The sequence below is a fragment of the Mobula hypostoma genome, chromosome 2, assembly GCF_963921235.1.
Source record: "Mobula hypostoma chromosome 2, sMobHyp1.1, whole genome shotgun sequence".
NCBI classification, from domain to species: domain Eukaryota; kingdom Metazoa; phylum Chordata; class Chondrichthyes; order Myliobatiformes; family Myliobatidae; genus Mobula; species Mobula hypostoma.
In genome coordinates this window covers 130,600,110-130,618,009 of record NC_086098.1, presented here as the reverse complement: position 1 = coordinate 130,618,009, position 17,900 = coordinate 130,600,110, and the positions used below count along the sequence as shown (strand labels likewise).

The window sequence follows — 17,900 nt, the reverse complement described above, 5'->3', positions numbered from 1 at the left end:
GATAATATAGCAACTTCACCATTCCCCATTCTTATTTCCTTGTCTCACCTTATCTCCTTACCTGCTCATCACCTCCCTCTGGTGCTCCTCCTTCTTCCCTTTCTTCCATAGTCTTCTGTCTTATATCAGAATTTCCCTCCTCCAGCTCTCTTTATCCCTTTCACCAATCAAGCGTCCCAACTCTTTACTTCACCCCAACACTCAGTTTCACCTATCATTTGCCACCTTGTACTTCTTCCTCTCCTCCCCCCACCTTTGTACTCTGACTTCTCCCCCTCCTTTCCAGTCCTATGGAAGGGTATCGGCTCGAAACATTGACTCTTTCCCATAGATGTCACCTGGCCTGCTGAGTTCCTCCAGCATTTTGTGTGTGTTTGTTCAAGTTGACAAGTTTTAAAGGTTATTTGAGGGACAAGTATTTTTTTTAAAAGACCGTGGTTGATAGCTGGAGGAGGTGTAGAATCAGATACAGTCAATGTCACTCTTAATTTATACAGGCACTTGAATATGGAATGCATAGAAGGGTAATAGTGGAGTGTGAGCAAATGGGATTTGTGTAGATGGGCAAGGTTGGCATGTACATGGTGGACTAAAGGGCCTGTTTCCATATTGTATGAGTTGTGGGCAGCAGTGAATATTAAGAGGAACTGCACTCTCTCAAATCCTGACACTGCCAGATGCCCATAAAATGTATGTTACACACCAGCAATGCAGTGGTGATGCCTCACAAGGTGAAACCAAGTCTGATACACCATCCTCATTTGTCAGCCCCTTTGCTGATGAGAATCTGCTGCAGATGCACTATCAACTCGGACAAATCTTCTACTGAACTTGGAGCAATGCCTCTAGGGGCTGCTTTCTCACAGATCAACCTGCGAACTTCTTGTGCAATACATCACAGCATTATCATCACATAAAGAGCAGAAAACCAACAGCTCATTTCTTTCTAGGAAAGACAAGGGGATTGCTTTCTACCTTCATCTTCAAAAAAAAAATCATTTTAGGACTTGCTTTGGAGAACACAATGCCTTATTGACATTGCCCTGATTTATTGATTCCAGCTAGCTCGTATAAACAGGAATGTACATAGAATACTTGATACAACTGCTTAACAATCCACAGCCCCTTTTTTCCTATCATCATTACACCTTTAAAATGAATAACAGTTTATTTATAATGAAAGCTGATTTTTTTTCATTGGTCTTGGGTTTAAGGGTTGACTCCTGTTTATCTGCCTTGATTGGTTCTGATCCAATCAGTAGAATTTTGAACTCAAAAGCCGGGTTGGCAGATGAGGGATAATGGAATAAAGTTACACTACTAAACTTAGATCTATTAAGTAGATCTATTAACTATAGAACCCATAAAGGATCATCCAAACGTCAATAAAAAATGATACAAATGCAACTTGGTTTGAGGCTCTTGCCAGTTTCATGTCAGTGCTTGTCATAAGGAATTACTCTAGAAAACTACATCAAGTTGCAATAAACCATTGCCAGTTCCTGTGTTAAACTACAATTATGAACTGATTAATTATTTATGGCTCTGATCCAGATGTTGATGAAGAAGAAAAGAAACATTACAAATTAAGTGGATTATTCTTAGGTATACTATCAAAATTTAATTAGAAGCTAGTTTAGTCAAAAGTTAGAAACTTTCAAAAACCACAGCATTTCTCAAATTCCCCTGTATCAATGCTGCCAAGGTAGAGATGACTGAGGATCTTTGGCGTGAATATCACCAACAATTTGTCCTGGTCCAACCACATTGACAACGTGGCCAAAAAAGCTCCTCAGAAGGTGAAGGAGATTTGGCATTTCCCTGATGACTTTCACCAATTTTTACAAATGCACCATTGAAAGTATACTATACAGATACATCAGTTTGGTATGGCAATTGCTCTGCCAAGACGACAAAAAACTGAAAAGCATTGTGAACATTGCACAATCCGTCACACAAACCAGCGTACTTTCCATTGACTGTACATTTCTTGTTGCCTTGGGAAAGCAGCCAGTGTAATCAAGGTTCTCTTCCTGTCCGGTCATTGTCTCCTCTTCCCCTCTCCCCATAAGGCAGAAGATACAAAAGCTCGAGAGCATGTAGCACCAGGCTCAATGACAGCTTCTTCCTAGCTGTTATCAGACTCTTAAACACACCTCTTATACACCAAGAGATACATTGAGGGATGATCTCTCAATCTACCTCTTGCAATTCATCTGACTAGCTCACTGCACTTTCTCTGTAACTGTAACACGATATTCTGCATTCTGTTTTCTTTCCTGCTGTACTAACTCAATGTAATTATGAATAGAATGATCTGTCAGGATGGCACGCAAACAAAGTTTTTCACTGTATCCTGGTAAATTTGATAATAATACGCCAATTACCAGTTAATATTTACTGCTTCGTGGTTCTGTTCCTTTTCCTTTAAGGAAGTGGATCCCAACCTTTTTTATGCCACGGACCTTTCCCATGAACTGAGGGGTCCATGGACTCCAGGTTGGCAACCCCTACTTTAGGGAGTCAACTTAGTTAAGGTGTGGTCACCATGTTAGACATTCAGACTGAAAGCTAGAAATTTCGTAGGGTTAATCATTATCCAATACAAAAGATGGGAAAGAAACTCACTCTTCTAGAGTACTAATGATTCTAGTATATTTTTTCCCTCTGATCAAGCTCAAATTAAATCACTGGTGAATACAACTACCCATGCCATCAACACTGGGGTGTAGGAGGGGGATTGTTGGTTTTCAGAATTATCTTCTAAATATTTCTATTTCTGGAATTCTTAACACATCCATCTTTAGCCTAGCCGTTGGGCATTTACTCTCTGTTACTTAGGTGGCTGCAGGCCAGATCTTGCATGGTACTGTTCCTGTGGAACACTTGGGATGCTTTGCAATTTGCTATAAATGCAAATTGCTGTTGAATAATGTGGCGACACTAAACTTCAATCAATGTACCTGCTGTTAATGCTTGCTGTAAAATCCCCAAAATAGCTGGATCTTAAAAATGGGCAGGAGAGAGTTTAACTAAAGTAAATTGCCTGCAGAGTCCTCCCTGTAAGAGTTTAAACCAGTGGTCATTTATATATATTAAAAAAAGCCTGTTTCATTGAGCTGAAACTCACCGCCTTTGGGACCAAAAAATTGGCGAGGAAGTATGGCCTGAAAAAATTCTTCAGACCCACCTGTGCATCTATTCTTTAAATAAGTCTAACAGATGGGGAGAATATTTAAACAAAGATTATTCTTTAATATATACAAGACTAAACATCAAAAGGCCTAATGCAACAGAACCCATGTAGTGCTAAAATTCAAAAACTATTATTTGAAGTTGTTTATTTCCATTCGATTCCATCATTATAAAAGCTTTGTTCGTCTTAACTTATATCTCCATAGGTACACCTTTTAGTAATAGCTGCTTGTGCTTCTGCTGCATTTTCACAAGATATTCATGATTATGCCAAAATTGACCCTGAGTGCAACACATTAATAACAGCATTGCTGACAAAAGCAGAAGACAAAACTGTGACCGGCTAAAGGCTGCAGTTTCCTTTTACATTGCGGACACACCGAACAATATAAAACTTCTTGACTTTGAAGGGACTGGAGGATTTGCCTCCCACTGTAACTCTCAGAAGTTAAAGGAAACATCCAGATTCATGCAGTACCTAACTCCATCCTTTAGAAATATCTGAACTACTTTATAGACAAAGCAGAATGTAGAAACTAAAAAGACTTGGATTAGTTTGAGCCTTGCATGCCCTCGGACAACCCAAAGTGATTTTCAGTTAATGATATACTTCTGACGCAAGTTCATGGTTGTATGGTTCAAAAAGCAACATCCAGTCAATGCAAAGGACTAAAGAGCAATGCAGTAAGGAACAAGTTATTTATTCAGTACCATTGATCAGGGAGAACATTCCTTTGAACAGGGATAATATATGACTACACTCAGAAGGCAGATCTGGACACGGTTTCACGTTTCAGCTGACTGACAATACAGTGCTGCATCATCTGAGATTATATGCTCAAGTATCAGGAGTGTGATGAGCACATTATCTAGGTCATAATTCCAGTGTTACATTGCACAAGTATATTTGATTGTGGTATGCACAATCCATCCAATCCTTCAATCCTAAGCTCAAGTCCTATTTGAAGTTTAATTTTTTTGCCTTATTTTCGTTCTGTGGTGCTGGCGATCTGGAGAAAATTCAAGGCTGTTGCCTCACTGGTAACTATATCCCCAAACAGAACAGTTGCCATTGTTACTGATAGTACCAGTAATTCAATATTACCCACGCTCCTGTACAGTGCTATGCCTCTCTATGTAGAACACCAAAGACAAAGATCGCTCATGGCAGTCGATGTTTTGAGTTGAGATCCTTCATTCTGGACTAGAAGCTTGGAAAGCTTTGGCAAGTACTTTATGAAGGGTCTGAATCCAAATGTTGTCCGTTCATTTCCCTGCATCAATGCTACCTGACCTGCGGTGTTCCACCCAGCTTTGTGTATTGCTCCAGATTCCAGTATCTGCAGCTCATGTTTCTAAACTGAAGTACCACTCGTGCTATGTGCCGTGTTGAATGACGTGGGTAATCATGGTCTTTCCATGGCCATGACTGTTCTTGGTAAATTCTTCCACAGAAGTGGTTTGCCATTGCCTTCTTCTGGGAACTTTGCAAGATGGGTGACCCCAGCCATTATCAATACTCTTCAGAGATGATTTGCCTTGCACCAGCTGTTGCATAACCAGAACTTGAGATATGCATCAGCTGCTCATATGACCTGCTCCCATGGCTTCAATGTGACCCTGAATGGGGAACTAAGCAAGTACTACACCCTGCCCGGGGGTGATCTGGAGGCTAGTGGAGGGAAGGAATGCCTTACACTTCCTTCGGTCGAGACACATCTCCACCCCACCACTCAAAAAGTACCACTGCCTTGGACAAAAAGACAAAAGGTTGCAGGTATTTTCACATTTACAAGACATTCCTGATTGATGCATTCTTTTTCTCCCCCCAGAGTTATACTATATGGAAACAGACCCTTACGTCAAACTGGTTCATGCCAACCAAGATGCCCCATCCAAGTGAATCCCATTTGCCAGCATTTGGTCTCATTTGAAATACAAATTAACTGCATTACACCACAAAAAGTGAACAAGAAATGAAATAGAAGATTAAATATAAAAATATTAATAGAATGAAAAGGATAACCAGATGGAGGAAGAAAAGTCATATATGTTTTTCTTAATCTGTGCAGCCTATGAAAAGATGCAAGTAATGGAAACAAAAGCATTGGCAGGATTTATACAAATATCCTCTTCAGCATGTGCGGTGCTTCAATGTTAGTAAATAGGAAGATATAGCAGTACTTCCTTCTTGATAGCAAAGTTCCTGATTGCACTCAAGTTGATATGAAGGTGATGCTTAAGATTACATCATCATAATGACATCTCTGGAGCACGACACGATTAACAGACTGCACACAGTAAATTTTACTGCAGTTATTTTCTTGTTGAATAACATCACTGAAAGTGGAAAGGCAAGAAAAATAAATGCCTAAAATCTGGAGCCCATAAGCAGCTTATTACTCTTTTGAAAACTAATTATATCATCAAGCTGATACCATCGCACTCTGGGAAGAGTGATGAATCTTATAATACCTACTTTTTTTGGACCATACATTTTCTTCTTCACAGATTTTGCTTGACTTTTCATATCCTTGGACTCCGTTATCACTATAAAGTAAAGAAAAATGTAGTCAAGATATTGTTAACACAAAATTAACATTTTACTTTATACAAAATTTCTTGATATAATAACGATGATTTTGTTTAATCAATTCCAGTGTTCATGATTTATTTTTCCTACAGTAAATGCAAAGAAATAAGAGGGAAATGGAAATTATTAATTTTATAAACTATTTTTCTCTTTAAAAGGAATGCACATTCAAAGTAAATTTATTATCGAACTACATATATGTCATCATACACTATACTACCTGGGGATTCATTTTCTCGTGGGCACTCACAGTAAATACAAAGAAACACAATAGAGTTAATGAAAAACTACACACAAAGATGGATAAACAATCAATGGGCAAAAGACAACAAATTATGCAAATACATAACGAGAAACAAAATACAGGCAACACACATCAAAGTTGCTGGTGAACGCAGCAGGCCAGGCAGCATCTCTAGGAAGAGGTACAGTCGACGTTTTGGGCCGAGACCCTTCGTCAGGACTAACTGAAGGAAGAGTTAGTAAGAGATTTGAAAGTGGGAGGGGGAGGGGGAGATCCAAAATGATAGGAGAAGACAGGAGGGGGAGGGATGGAGCCAAGAGCTGGACAGGTAATTGGCAAAGGGGATATGAGAGGATCATGGGACAGGAGGTCCGGGGAGAAAGACGGGGGGCGGGGGAACCCAGGGGATGGGCAAGGTGTATAGTCAGAGGGACAGAGGGAGAAAAAGGAGAGTGAGAGAAAGAATGTGTGTATAAAAATAAATGACGGACAGGGTACGAGGGGGAAGTGGTCTCCTTTTTCTCCCTCTGTCTCTCTGACTATACCCCTTGCCCATCCTCTGGGTTACCGCCCGCCCACACCCTTGTCTTTCTCCCCGGACCTCCTGTCCCATGATCCTCTCATATCCCCTTTGCCAATCACCTGTCCAGCTCTTGGCTCCATCCCTCCCCCTCCTGTCTTCTCCTATCATTTTCGATCTCCCCCTCCCCCTCCCACTTTCAAATCTCTTACTAACTCTTCCTTCAGTTAGTCCTGACGAAGGGTCTCGGCCTGAAACGTCGACTGCACCTCTTCCTAGAGATGCTGCCTGGTCTGCTGCGTTCACCAGCAACTTTGATGTGTGTTGCTTGAAGTTCCAGCATCTGCAGAATTCCTGTTGTTTGCGTTAACAAAATACAGGTCCACAATCCCTTATTCGAAATCCTTGTGGCCAGTTGCATTTCGGAATTCAGAATTTTTCGGATTTCAGAACCCCCCACCCCCCCGCCAACAATACCAAAAAACAAGTATGCTCAAGTCCCTTATTTAACCTGTCTTAGTGCACTGGACTTTAAGACCCAGCAGCGCGCCAAACCTACGCACATCCTCCCGTATACTTTAAATCATCTCTAGATTACTTATAATACCTTATACAATGTAAATGCTATGTAAATAATTGTTATACTGTATTGTTTAGGGAATAATGACACGAAGAATTTTTATTTCCAACAAAAACATTCAATAAAACATAAAAATATACAGCTTCAAACGAACCAAATCAAACACATGGTAAATGACTTATTGGAATAAATGTAGAACGTCACTGTCACTGTCACTATAAAACTTCAGTAACTTGTCTTTCTGTTTATTTAAATCATATATATCAAGATGCCACACAGACACACCACGATCAAGCTTCTGCAATAACTCTACTTTTTGCGTTATTGATAGAGAAGATTCCTTCTCTTTTTCTCATTATACCCACAGGGGTATCTGCAGCTCTTTTTGACATTTTCACAGTGAAATTAAACACAAAGTCAACAGTGAACACAAAATATCAGCGAACAGCAAACGCACATGTAACCAGTACGAGCGCTGAGCCACAACTGACGTCTGGTGGCCTCTGCTAGTGCTGCCACATCACACCTGAGTGACACCAGCTGTCAGTGAAAAAAACTTCGGTTTTCGGAGCTTTTTGGATTTCAGAATTTCAGATAAAGGAATGTGCACCCGTAATAATAAATACACAAATAAACAATATCGAGATTATGAGTCCTTCAAAGTGACTCCATTGGTTGTGGAATCAGTTCAGCATTGGGATGAGTACAGTCATCTACTTGAGTTCAGGAACCTGATGGCTGGGGTGTAATAACTGTTGCTGAATCTGGTGATGTGGGACCTTCCTTCTAGATGGCAACAACGAGAAGACAGCAGCCTGGATGGCGGGGGTCCTTAATGATGGATGCTGCTTTCCTGCGACAGTGCTCTTCATAGATGTGCTCAATAATGGGGAGAACTTCACCTGTGAAGGAGTGGACTGTATCCACTGCCTTTTGTAGGCTTTTCCATTCAAGATTAATAGAGTTTCTAGATCAGGCTGTGATGCAAACGTGATGCAGGACAGCACAGGTTGGTATGTGATATTAGTAATCAGATATTAGTGTGTTAAACAGGTCAACATTTCTATGAGAGATGAGGTGATATCAAGCCCAGCAATGTTTGTTACTAATGCTGCCTTTCATTCTGAAAAAATGAGATAACTTCAATCATGCCATTGAGATGTCAAAAGCACTTTACAGAATCAAAATCAAGCTCTCAAAGCAGGAAACTAAAGTATGCACACTAAAACGGAGCACCAGTTTTCTTTCCGTGCTAAAAACTGCACATTTTTAAACTGGAAAGAATGCAGAAGACTTACGAGAATGTTGCCAGGATTAGAGGACCTGAGTTATAAGGAGACATTAGCCAGTTTAAAATAAATCCCTTGGAACTAGGAGGGGTGACCTTACAGAAGTATTCAAAATTATGAGAGCATAGATAAGGTGGACAGTAACAGTCCCTTCCCCAGGATGGGGAATTCAAAAATTAAAGGGAATAAAGTTAGGGTGAATGGAGAAATATTTTAAAAAGGACCCTAGGGGCAACTTTTTCACGCAAGGGATTGTGAGTATATGGATTAAGCTGCCAGAGGAAGTGGTTGAAGCCAACGTCATAATATTATTAAAGAAGCACCTAGATTCGTAAATGGAGGTGTGGGACTTGGAGAGAAACATAGAAAACCTACAACACAATACAGGCCCTTTGGCCCACAAAGCTATGCCGAACATGTCCTTATGTTAGAAATTACCTAGGGTTACCTATAGCCCTCTATTTTTCTAAGCTCTGTGTACCTGTCCAGGAGTCTCTTAAAAAACCCTATTGTATCCGCCTCCACCACCATCACCGGTAGCCCATTCCACGCACTCACCACTCTCTGCGTAAAAAATACCCCTGACATCTCCTCTGTAGCTGCTTCCAAGCACCTTAAAACTAGGCCCTCTCGTGCTAGCCATTTCAGTCCTGGGAAAAAGCCTTTGACTATCCACACGATCAATGCCTCTCATCATGTTATACACCTCTATCACCTCTCATCCTTCGTTGCTCCAAGGAAAAAAGGCCGAGTTCACTCAACATATTCTCAGAAAGCATGCTCCCCAATCCAGTCAACATCCTTCAAAATCTCCTCTGCACCCTTTCTAAGGTTTCTACATCCTTCCTGTAGTGAGGCAACCAGTACTCCAAGTGGGGTCTGACCAGGGTCCCATATAGTTGCAACATTACCTCTCCGCTCCTAAACTCAATCCCACAATTGATGAAGGCCAATGCACTGTATGCTTTCTTAACCACAGAGTCAACCTGCGCAGCAGCTTTGAGTATCCTATGGACTCGGACCCCAAGATCTCTCTGATCTTCCATATTGCCAAGAGTCTTGCCATTAATACTATATTCTGCCATCATATTTGACCTACCAAAATGAACCACCTCACACTTATCTGGGTTGAACTCCATCTGCCACTTCTCAGCCCAGTTTTGCAACCTATCGACATCCCGCTGTAACTTCTAACAGCTCTCCGCACTATCCACAACACCCCCAACTTTTGTGTCATCAGCAAATCTACTAACCCATCCCTCCACTTCTTCATACAGGTTATTTATAAAAATCACGCAGATTAGAAGTCACAAAATAGAAGTTGGCTGAATACAGAAATCGGGACCAGCTGAGTGGGTACCATGGTTGACATTGACTGGTTGGACTGAACAGCCAGCATCCTTGTTGTATTTCTCTAATACAGGTGTCCCCCGCTTTTCGAATGTTTGCTTTACGAAACCTTGCTGTTACGAAAGACCTACATTAGTTACCTGTTTTCGCGAATAGAAGTTGTTTTCACTGTTACGAAAAAAGGCAGCGCGCGAAAAAAGCAGCGTGCAATAAAAGGCAGCGCACGTCCCGAGCAGCCAAGCTCCACCCCCAGAACTGCATTCTTGCCGGCATTGCTTAAACACATGCCTGTGAGCAGCCGTTATCAAGATGAGTTCTAAGGTATCGGAAAAGTCCAAAAGAGCTCGTAAGTGTGTTACACTTAGCATAAAACTAGACATAATTAAGCATTTCGATTGTGGTGAACGACGTAAAGACAAAGTGAGATTGGCTTGTGGAAGCTGACGAAGATGATGTTGAAGAGGTTTTGGCATCCCATGACCAAGAACTGATAGATGAAGAGCTGATGCAATTGGAAGAGGAAAGGATAACAATTGAAACCGAATGCAGTAGCGAATGGACTGAAAGTGAAGTCGTCTAGGAACTGAACGTGAAGCAACTGTGTGAGATTTTCGCTGCAATTGACAACAATGATTGCAGAAAAGTACGACTTTAATTTTGAAAGGGTACGTTGGTTTAGGGCATATTTGCAGGATGGGTTGAGTGCTTACAAAGAACTGTATGATAGAAAAATGCGTGAGGCTAAACAGTCAAGCATACTGTCGTTTTTCAAGCCTTCCACATCAGCCACAGCAGACGACGAACCTCGACCTTCGACATCGAGGCAGGCAGACATAGAAGAAGATGACCTACCTGCCCTGATGGAAACAGACGACGATGAGATGACATCCCAGGGTCCCACCACCCCAACCCCCGGGCTGCGGACCGATACATTGCTGCGGAGAATGCAGCGGTAGCCGGGACGCACCCAACACATTTTTAAGAAAAAAGCCGAAATAAACAAGCTAATTAATTAGGTGCCACCTGGCACGTAAATGTTGGCCCAGATCAGAGGCGATTGCCAATTGTGTCGCCTCTGATCCGGGCTGACAATTATGTGCCGGGCGGCAGCTAATTAATTACCTTGTTTATTTCTGCTTTTTCCTTAAAGATGTGCTGGGTGCATCCCAGCTACCGCTGTACCCCTGCATGCTTTGTGGATCGGTATCGGTTCGCTGCCTGGAGGTTGGGGACCACTGCACCACCCCAACCTCCGACAACTCAGCCTAACACACCATCATCATTGTGCCCGGCGCTGACTTCTCGATTCCCGTAAGTGATACTACACTGTACATACATTACTTCTACTTTAACAACAGGAATTCTGCAGATGCTGGAAATTCAAGCAACACACATAAAAGTTACTAGTGAACGCAGCAGGCCAGGTAGCATCTCTAGGAAGAGGTGCAGTGGACATTTCAGGCCAAGACCCTTCGTCAGAACTAACTGAAGGAAGAGTGAGTAAGGGATTTGAAAGTTGGAGGGGGAGGGAGAGATCCAAAATGATAGGAGAAGACAGGAGGGGGAGGGATGGAGCCAAGAGCCTGACAGGTGATAGGCAAAAGGGGATACGAGAGGATCATGGGACAGGAGGTCCGGGAAGAAAGACGGGGGGGGGGTGACTCAGAGGATGGGCAAGGGGTATATTCAGAGGGACAGAGGGAGAAAAAGGAGAGTGAGAGAAAGAATGTGTGCATAAAAATAAGTAACAGATGGGGTACGAGGGGGAGGTGGGGCATTAGCGGAAGTTAGAGAAGTCGATGTTCATGCCATCAGGTTGGAGGCTACCCAGACGGAATATAAGGTGTTGTTCCTCCAACCTGAGTGTGGCTTCATCTTTACAGTAGAGGAGGCCGTGGATAGACATGTCAGAATGGGAATGGGATGTGGAATTAAAATGTGTGGCCACTGGGAGATCCTGCTTTCTCTGGCGGACAGAGCGTAGGTGTTCAGCAAAGCGGTCTCCCAGTCTGCGTTGGGTCTCGCCAATATATAAAAGGCCACATCGGGAGCACCGGACGCAGTATATCACCCCAGCCGACTCACAGGTGAAGTGTTATTCTCCGTAACTTCTGCCACCTCCAATGGGATCCCACCACTAAGCACATCTTTCCCTCCCCCCCTCTCTCTGCATTCCGCAGGGATCGCTCCCTACGTGACTCCCTTGTCCATTCGTCCCCCCCATCCCTCCCCACTGATCTCCCTCCTGGCACTTATCCGTGTAAGCGGAACAAGTGCTACACGTGCCCTTACACTTCCTCCCTTACCACCATTCAGGGCCCCAAACAGTCCTTCCAGGTGAGGCAATACTTCACCTGTGAGTCGGCTGGGGTGATATACTGTGTCCAGTGCTCCCGATGTGGCTTTTTATATATTGGCGAGACCCGACACAGACTGGGAAACCGCTTTGCTGAACACCTACGCTCTGTCCGCCAGAGAAAGCAGGATCTCCCAGTGGCCACACATTTTAACTCCACATCCCATTCCCATTCTGACATGTCTATCCACGGCCTCCTCTACTGTAAAGATGAAGCCACACTCAGGTTGGAGGAACAACACCTTATATTCCGTCTGGGTAGCCTCCAACCTGATGGCATGAACATCGACTTCTCTAATTTCCGCTGATGCCCCACCTCCCCCTCGTACCCCATCTGTTACTTATTTTTACACACACATTCTTTCTCTCACTCTCCTTTTACTCCCTCTGTCCCTCTGAATATACCCCTTGCCCATCCTCTGGGTCCCCCGCCCCTTGTCTTTCTTCCCGGACCTCCTGTCCCATGATCCTCTCGTATCCCTTTTGCCTATCACCTGTCCAGCTCTTGGCTCCATCCCTCCCCCTCCTGTCTTCTCCTATCATTTTGGATCTCCCCCTCCCCCTCCAACTTTCAAATCCCTTACTCACTCTTCCTTCAGTTAGTCCTGACGAAGGGTCTCGGCCTGAAACGTCGACTGCACCTCTTCCTAGAGATGCTGCCTGGCCTGCTGTGTTCACTAGCAACTTTTATGTGTGTTATTTCTACTTTATATAGGCTGTGTATTTTTATGTGTTAATTGGTATGATTTGGCAGCTTCATAGCTTAAAGGTTACTGGAGAGAGTGTTTCTGCCGAGAGTGCTTGCGTGAGATTTTCGCTTCGGAGAACAGTGCGGCAATGATTGCAGAGAAGTATTTCTACTTTATATAGGCAGTGTATTTATCCTATCATTCCTGCTTTTACTATATGTTACTGTTATTTTAGGTTTTATGTGTTATTTGGCATGATCTGATAGGTTATTTTTGGGTCTGCGAACGCTCACAAATATTTCCCATACAAATAAATGGTGATTGCTTCTTCGCTTTACGACATTCCGGCTTACGAACTGTTTCATAGGAACGCTCTACCTTTGGACAGTGGGGGAAACCTGTACTGTACGTAATTGATGGGGACCAGCCAACACATAATAGGTAAGGAGTCCATCCTGATGTCTTGTTGCTTAAGTCCAAGCTAAGAATCTAAGGATCAGCACCTTGTTGTAGTGGAGAAGCTTTTGAGTTCCTGAGAGCGATGCTGCCTGGTGTTTAGCCATCCGGTGCTTAGCTCCTGGTAGGGTCACCCATGGTGGTAAGTTCAAGAGGGAGATTCCAAACAAAGAGTGATCCAACCAAGACTTCAAAGGTGGATCTAATGGAAAATGGTAACACATCACCATGCCATGAAGGTGGAGGGAGGCTGCAACTGTGAAGGAAACTTAGCCGTCTTGCATTCCATGCCACTGGACCCCGAACACAATCAGGCAAGGGCCATATATGCATCAGCCTCCCCACATTAAACAAAGTCGTATCGCGCCTCATAATCTGTGGATCCCAGATCAGACTCTAGAGCTAGCTGAGTGATCAAATTACTTAAAGCCCATCAATAGCAAAGGTCAATGGCAAACAACCATTTCATGTTTTTCTTATTTTTGTGCTCACATGTAAAGGCATGAGCTGGAGATATTCTATCATTAGCACATTGTGGCCTTTACTACTTCATTCACATGACCTATTTTGACATTCAATTGTTTCCAGAGAGCATGTATGGCTCTTCGCCATCAGAGATCTCACAGCTGATGAAGTTATATTCACCAAAAGTGGTTCTTGAGGATCACATTGTGACAATAGTGTGTTTCTGGATACCAGTCAGATTCACTTTTCCATTTGGAACAGAAATATCTGTCAAGGACAATTGCAATGCCCCAAAGGATTGGTTTATCATTGTACCTTGGTATTTGTAACAATAATAAAGCAATCCAATTCTATGATTGCTGTGATCAGTTAATTCAGTAGCAACGAATAATCCAATCTAGGAACTATTTGGTCCACTTGGCTCAGTTATTCACTGGATAAACTGGAGTGACCCACTGCATTATTCCTATCGACTATCAGAAAATGGAGAAGTGAATCTGCCAGCTTCAATTGTATCCTACTACCAAACACATCCTCACCTCCTCCCCACTTTCACAGCAGTCGCTCCCTCCATGATTCCCTTGTCCATTCATCCCTCTCCACTATCTCTGCCCTAGCTCATATCCCTGAAAGCGAGAGAAATGCTACACTCATCCATTCACCTCCTCCCTCACCTCCATTCAGGGCCCCAAACAGCTCTTCCAGGTGAAACAACACTTCACCTGCAAATCACTTGGGATCATTTATTGTATCTGGTGCTCCTGATACAGCCTCCTTTACATTGGTGAGACCTGGCATAAATTGGGGATCGCCTTGTCGTGCACATCCACTCCATCCACCAGAAGTGGAATTTCCCAGTGGCCAAATATTTTAATACCGTTCCAACATGTCGGTTCATGGCCTCCTCTTTTGCTGCTATGAGGCCACTCTCAGGGTGGAGGAGCAACACCCCATATTCCATCTAGCTAGCAAACAAACCTGATGGCATGAACATCAGCTTCTCCTTATACAGCCTCACCATCACATCCCTGCTCCTATACTCTATTCCTCTAGAAATGAATGCCAACATTGCATTTGCCTTCTTCACTACCGACTCAACCTGGAGGTTAACCTTAAGGGCATCCTGTACGAGGACTCCCAAGTCCCGTTGCATCTCAGAACTTTGAATTCTTTCCCCATTTAAATAATAGTCTGCCCGTTTATTTCTTCTGCCTAAGTGCATAACCATACACTTTCCAACATTGTACTTCAATTGCCACTTCTTTGCCCATTCTTCCAATCCATCCAAGTCTCTCTGCAGACTGTTTCCTCAGCACTACCTGCCCCTCCACCTATCTTCGTATCGTCAGCAAACTTAGCCATAAAGCCATCTATTCCGTAATCCAAATCGTTAATGTACAATGTAAAAAAAGCAGCCCCAACACAGACCGCTGTGGAACACCACTGGTAACCAGCAGCCAACCAGAATAGGATCCCTTTATTCCCACTCTCTGTTTCCTGCCAATCAGCCAACGCTCTATCCACGTACGTAACTTTCCCGTAATTCCATGGGCTCTTATCTTGTTAAGTAGCCTCATGTGTGGCACCTTGTCAAAGGCCTTCTGAAATTCTAAATATACGACATCCACAGCATCTCCCTTGTCTAGCCTCCTGGTAATTTCCTCAAAAAATTGTAATAGGTTTGTCAGGCAGGATCTTCCTTTAAGGAATCCATGCTGAGTTCTGCCTATCTTGTCATATGCCTCCAGGTACTCTGTAACCTCATCCTTGACAATCGACTCCAACAACTTCCCAACCACCGATGTCAAGCTAACAGGTCTATAATTTCCTTTTTGCTTCCTTGCCCCCTTCTTAAATAATGGAGTGATATTTGCAATCTTCCAGTCCTCCGGAACCATGCCAGAATCTATCGACTTTTGAAAGATCATCGCTATTGCCTCCACAATCTCCACAGCTACTTCCTTCAGAACACGAGGGTGCATTCCATCTGGTCCGGGAGATTTATCTACCTTTAGACTATTCAGCTTCCTGAGTACTTTCTCTGTCGTAATTGTGACTGCGCACACTTCTCTTCCCTGCCACCCTTGAGTGTCCGATATACTGCTGATGTCTTCCTCAGTGAAGACAGATGCAAAATACTCGTTCAGTTCCTCTGCCATCTCCTTATCTCCCATTACAATTTCTCCAGCATCATTTTCTATTGGTCCTATATCTACCCTCACCTGTCTTTTACTCCTTATATACTTGAAAAGCTTTTAGTATCCTCTTTGATATTATTTGCTGGCTTCCTTTCATAGTTAATCTTTTCCCTCTTAATGAGCTTCTTAGTTTTCTTTTGTAAGGTTTTAAAAACTTCCCAATTCTCTGTCTTCCCACTAATTTTTGCTTCCTTGTATGCCCTCTCCTTTGCTTTAACTTTGGCTTTGACTTCTCTTGTCAACCATGATTGCATCCTTTTTCCATTTGAAAATTTCTTCTTTTTTGGAACATACCTGTCTTGCACCTTCCTCACTTTTCGCATAAACTCCAGCCACTGCTGCTCTGCCATCTTTCCCGCCAGTGTCCCTTTCCAGTCAACTTTGGCCAGTTCCTCTCTCATGCCACTGTAATTTCCTTTACTCCACCGAAATACTGACATACCAGATTCCGGCTTCTCTTTTTCAAATTTCACAGTGAATTCATTCATGTTATGATCATTGCCTCCTCAGAGTTCCTTCACCTCAATCTCTCTAATCACCTCCTGTTCATTACACAATACCCAATCCAGTACAGCCGATCCCCTAGTGGGCTTAACAACAAGCTGTTCTAAAAAGCCATCTCGCAGACATTCTACAAATTCTCTCTCTTGAAATCCAGTGCCGACCTGATTTTCCCAATCCACTCGCATGTTAAAATCCCCCACAATTATCATAAAACTGCCTTTTCTAACAAGCCTTTTCTATTTCCTGTTGTAATATGTAGTCCATATCAACGCAGCTGTTTGGAGGCCTATAAATAACTGCCATCAGGGTCCTTTTACCCCTGCGATTTCTTAGCTCAACCCATAAAGATTCTGCACCTTCCGATCCTATATCACCTCTTTCTAATGATTTAATATCATTGCTTACCAATAAAGCCATGCCTCCCCCTCTGCCTACCTTCCTATCCTTCCGATACACCGTGTATCCTTGGACGTTCAGCTCCCAGAGACATGTATCCTTTAGCCACGTCTCAGTGATGGCGGCAATATCATACCTGTCAATCTGTAGCTGTACGACAAGATCATCTATCTTATTCCTTATGCTGCGTGCATTTAAGTATAACACCTTAAGACCAGTATTTGGTACTTTTTGCTTTGATTTCACTGCAACTTTATTGCACTGCAACTCACCCCAATGGCTACAAATTTGCCCCATCACCTGCCTGTCTTTTCTGACATCCTTACTGCTCACTATCTTAGATTTATTTCTGTTTTCCTCTTCCTCCGCTCTGTCATTCTGGTTCCCATCCCCCTGCCAAATTAGTTTAAACCCTCCCTAACAGCTCTATTAAACTTTCCTGCCAGGATATTGGTCCCCTTCGGGTTCAGGTGTAACCTGTCCTTTTTGAACAGGTCATACTTCCCCCAGAAGAGATCCCAATTATCCAAGAATCTGAAGCCCTGCCCCCTGCACCAGTCTCTCAGCCACGCATTCATCTGCCTGATCCTACTATCCTTGCCTTCACTAGCACGTGGCACAGGTAGCAATCCCGAGATTACTACCCTGGAGGTCCTGCTTCTCAGCTTCCTTCCTAACTCCTGGAAATCTCTCTTCAGGACCTCCTCCTTTGTCCTATCTATGTCATTGGTACCAACATGTACCAAGACAACTGGCTGCTCACCCTCCCCCTTCAGAATATTCTGGACCCGATCAGGCTCATAGAATCTCCTGTCTGTACTCTGTCTCCATTCCTCCTGTAGTTCACAACCAGCTCCTTAGTTTTAGCGACATTGAGGGAGAGGTTGTCTTCTTGACACCACTGTGTCAAGGTGATAACTTCTTCACTCTAGGCTGCCTCATTATTATTTGAGATTAGTGTCATAAGCAAATTTAATTAGCAGATTGGAGCTGGAGGTGGCAACAGTCATGGGTATACAGAGTGTAAAGGAAGGGGCTTAGTACACAGCCCTGAGGGGCACCTGT

General features: G+C 43.2%; 1 protein-coding gene across 1 annotated transcript in view; it reads right to left on the bottom strand.

Annotated features, from left to right (window-relative positions):
* slc4a1ap (solute carrier family 4 member 1 adaptor protein) overlaps positions 1-17,900 on the bottom strand; it is a 187,590-nt gene that overhangs the window by 7,637 nt on the left and 162,053 nt on the right. Inside the window, exon 14 of the mRNA XM_063040658.1 lies at positions 5,675-5,745. Within this exon, the coding sequence (XP_062896728.1) occupies positions 5,675-5,745 (71 nt within the window). The remainder of the gene's footprint in view (positions 1-5,674; positions 5,746-17,900) is intronic.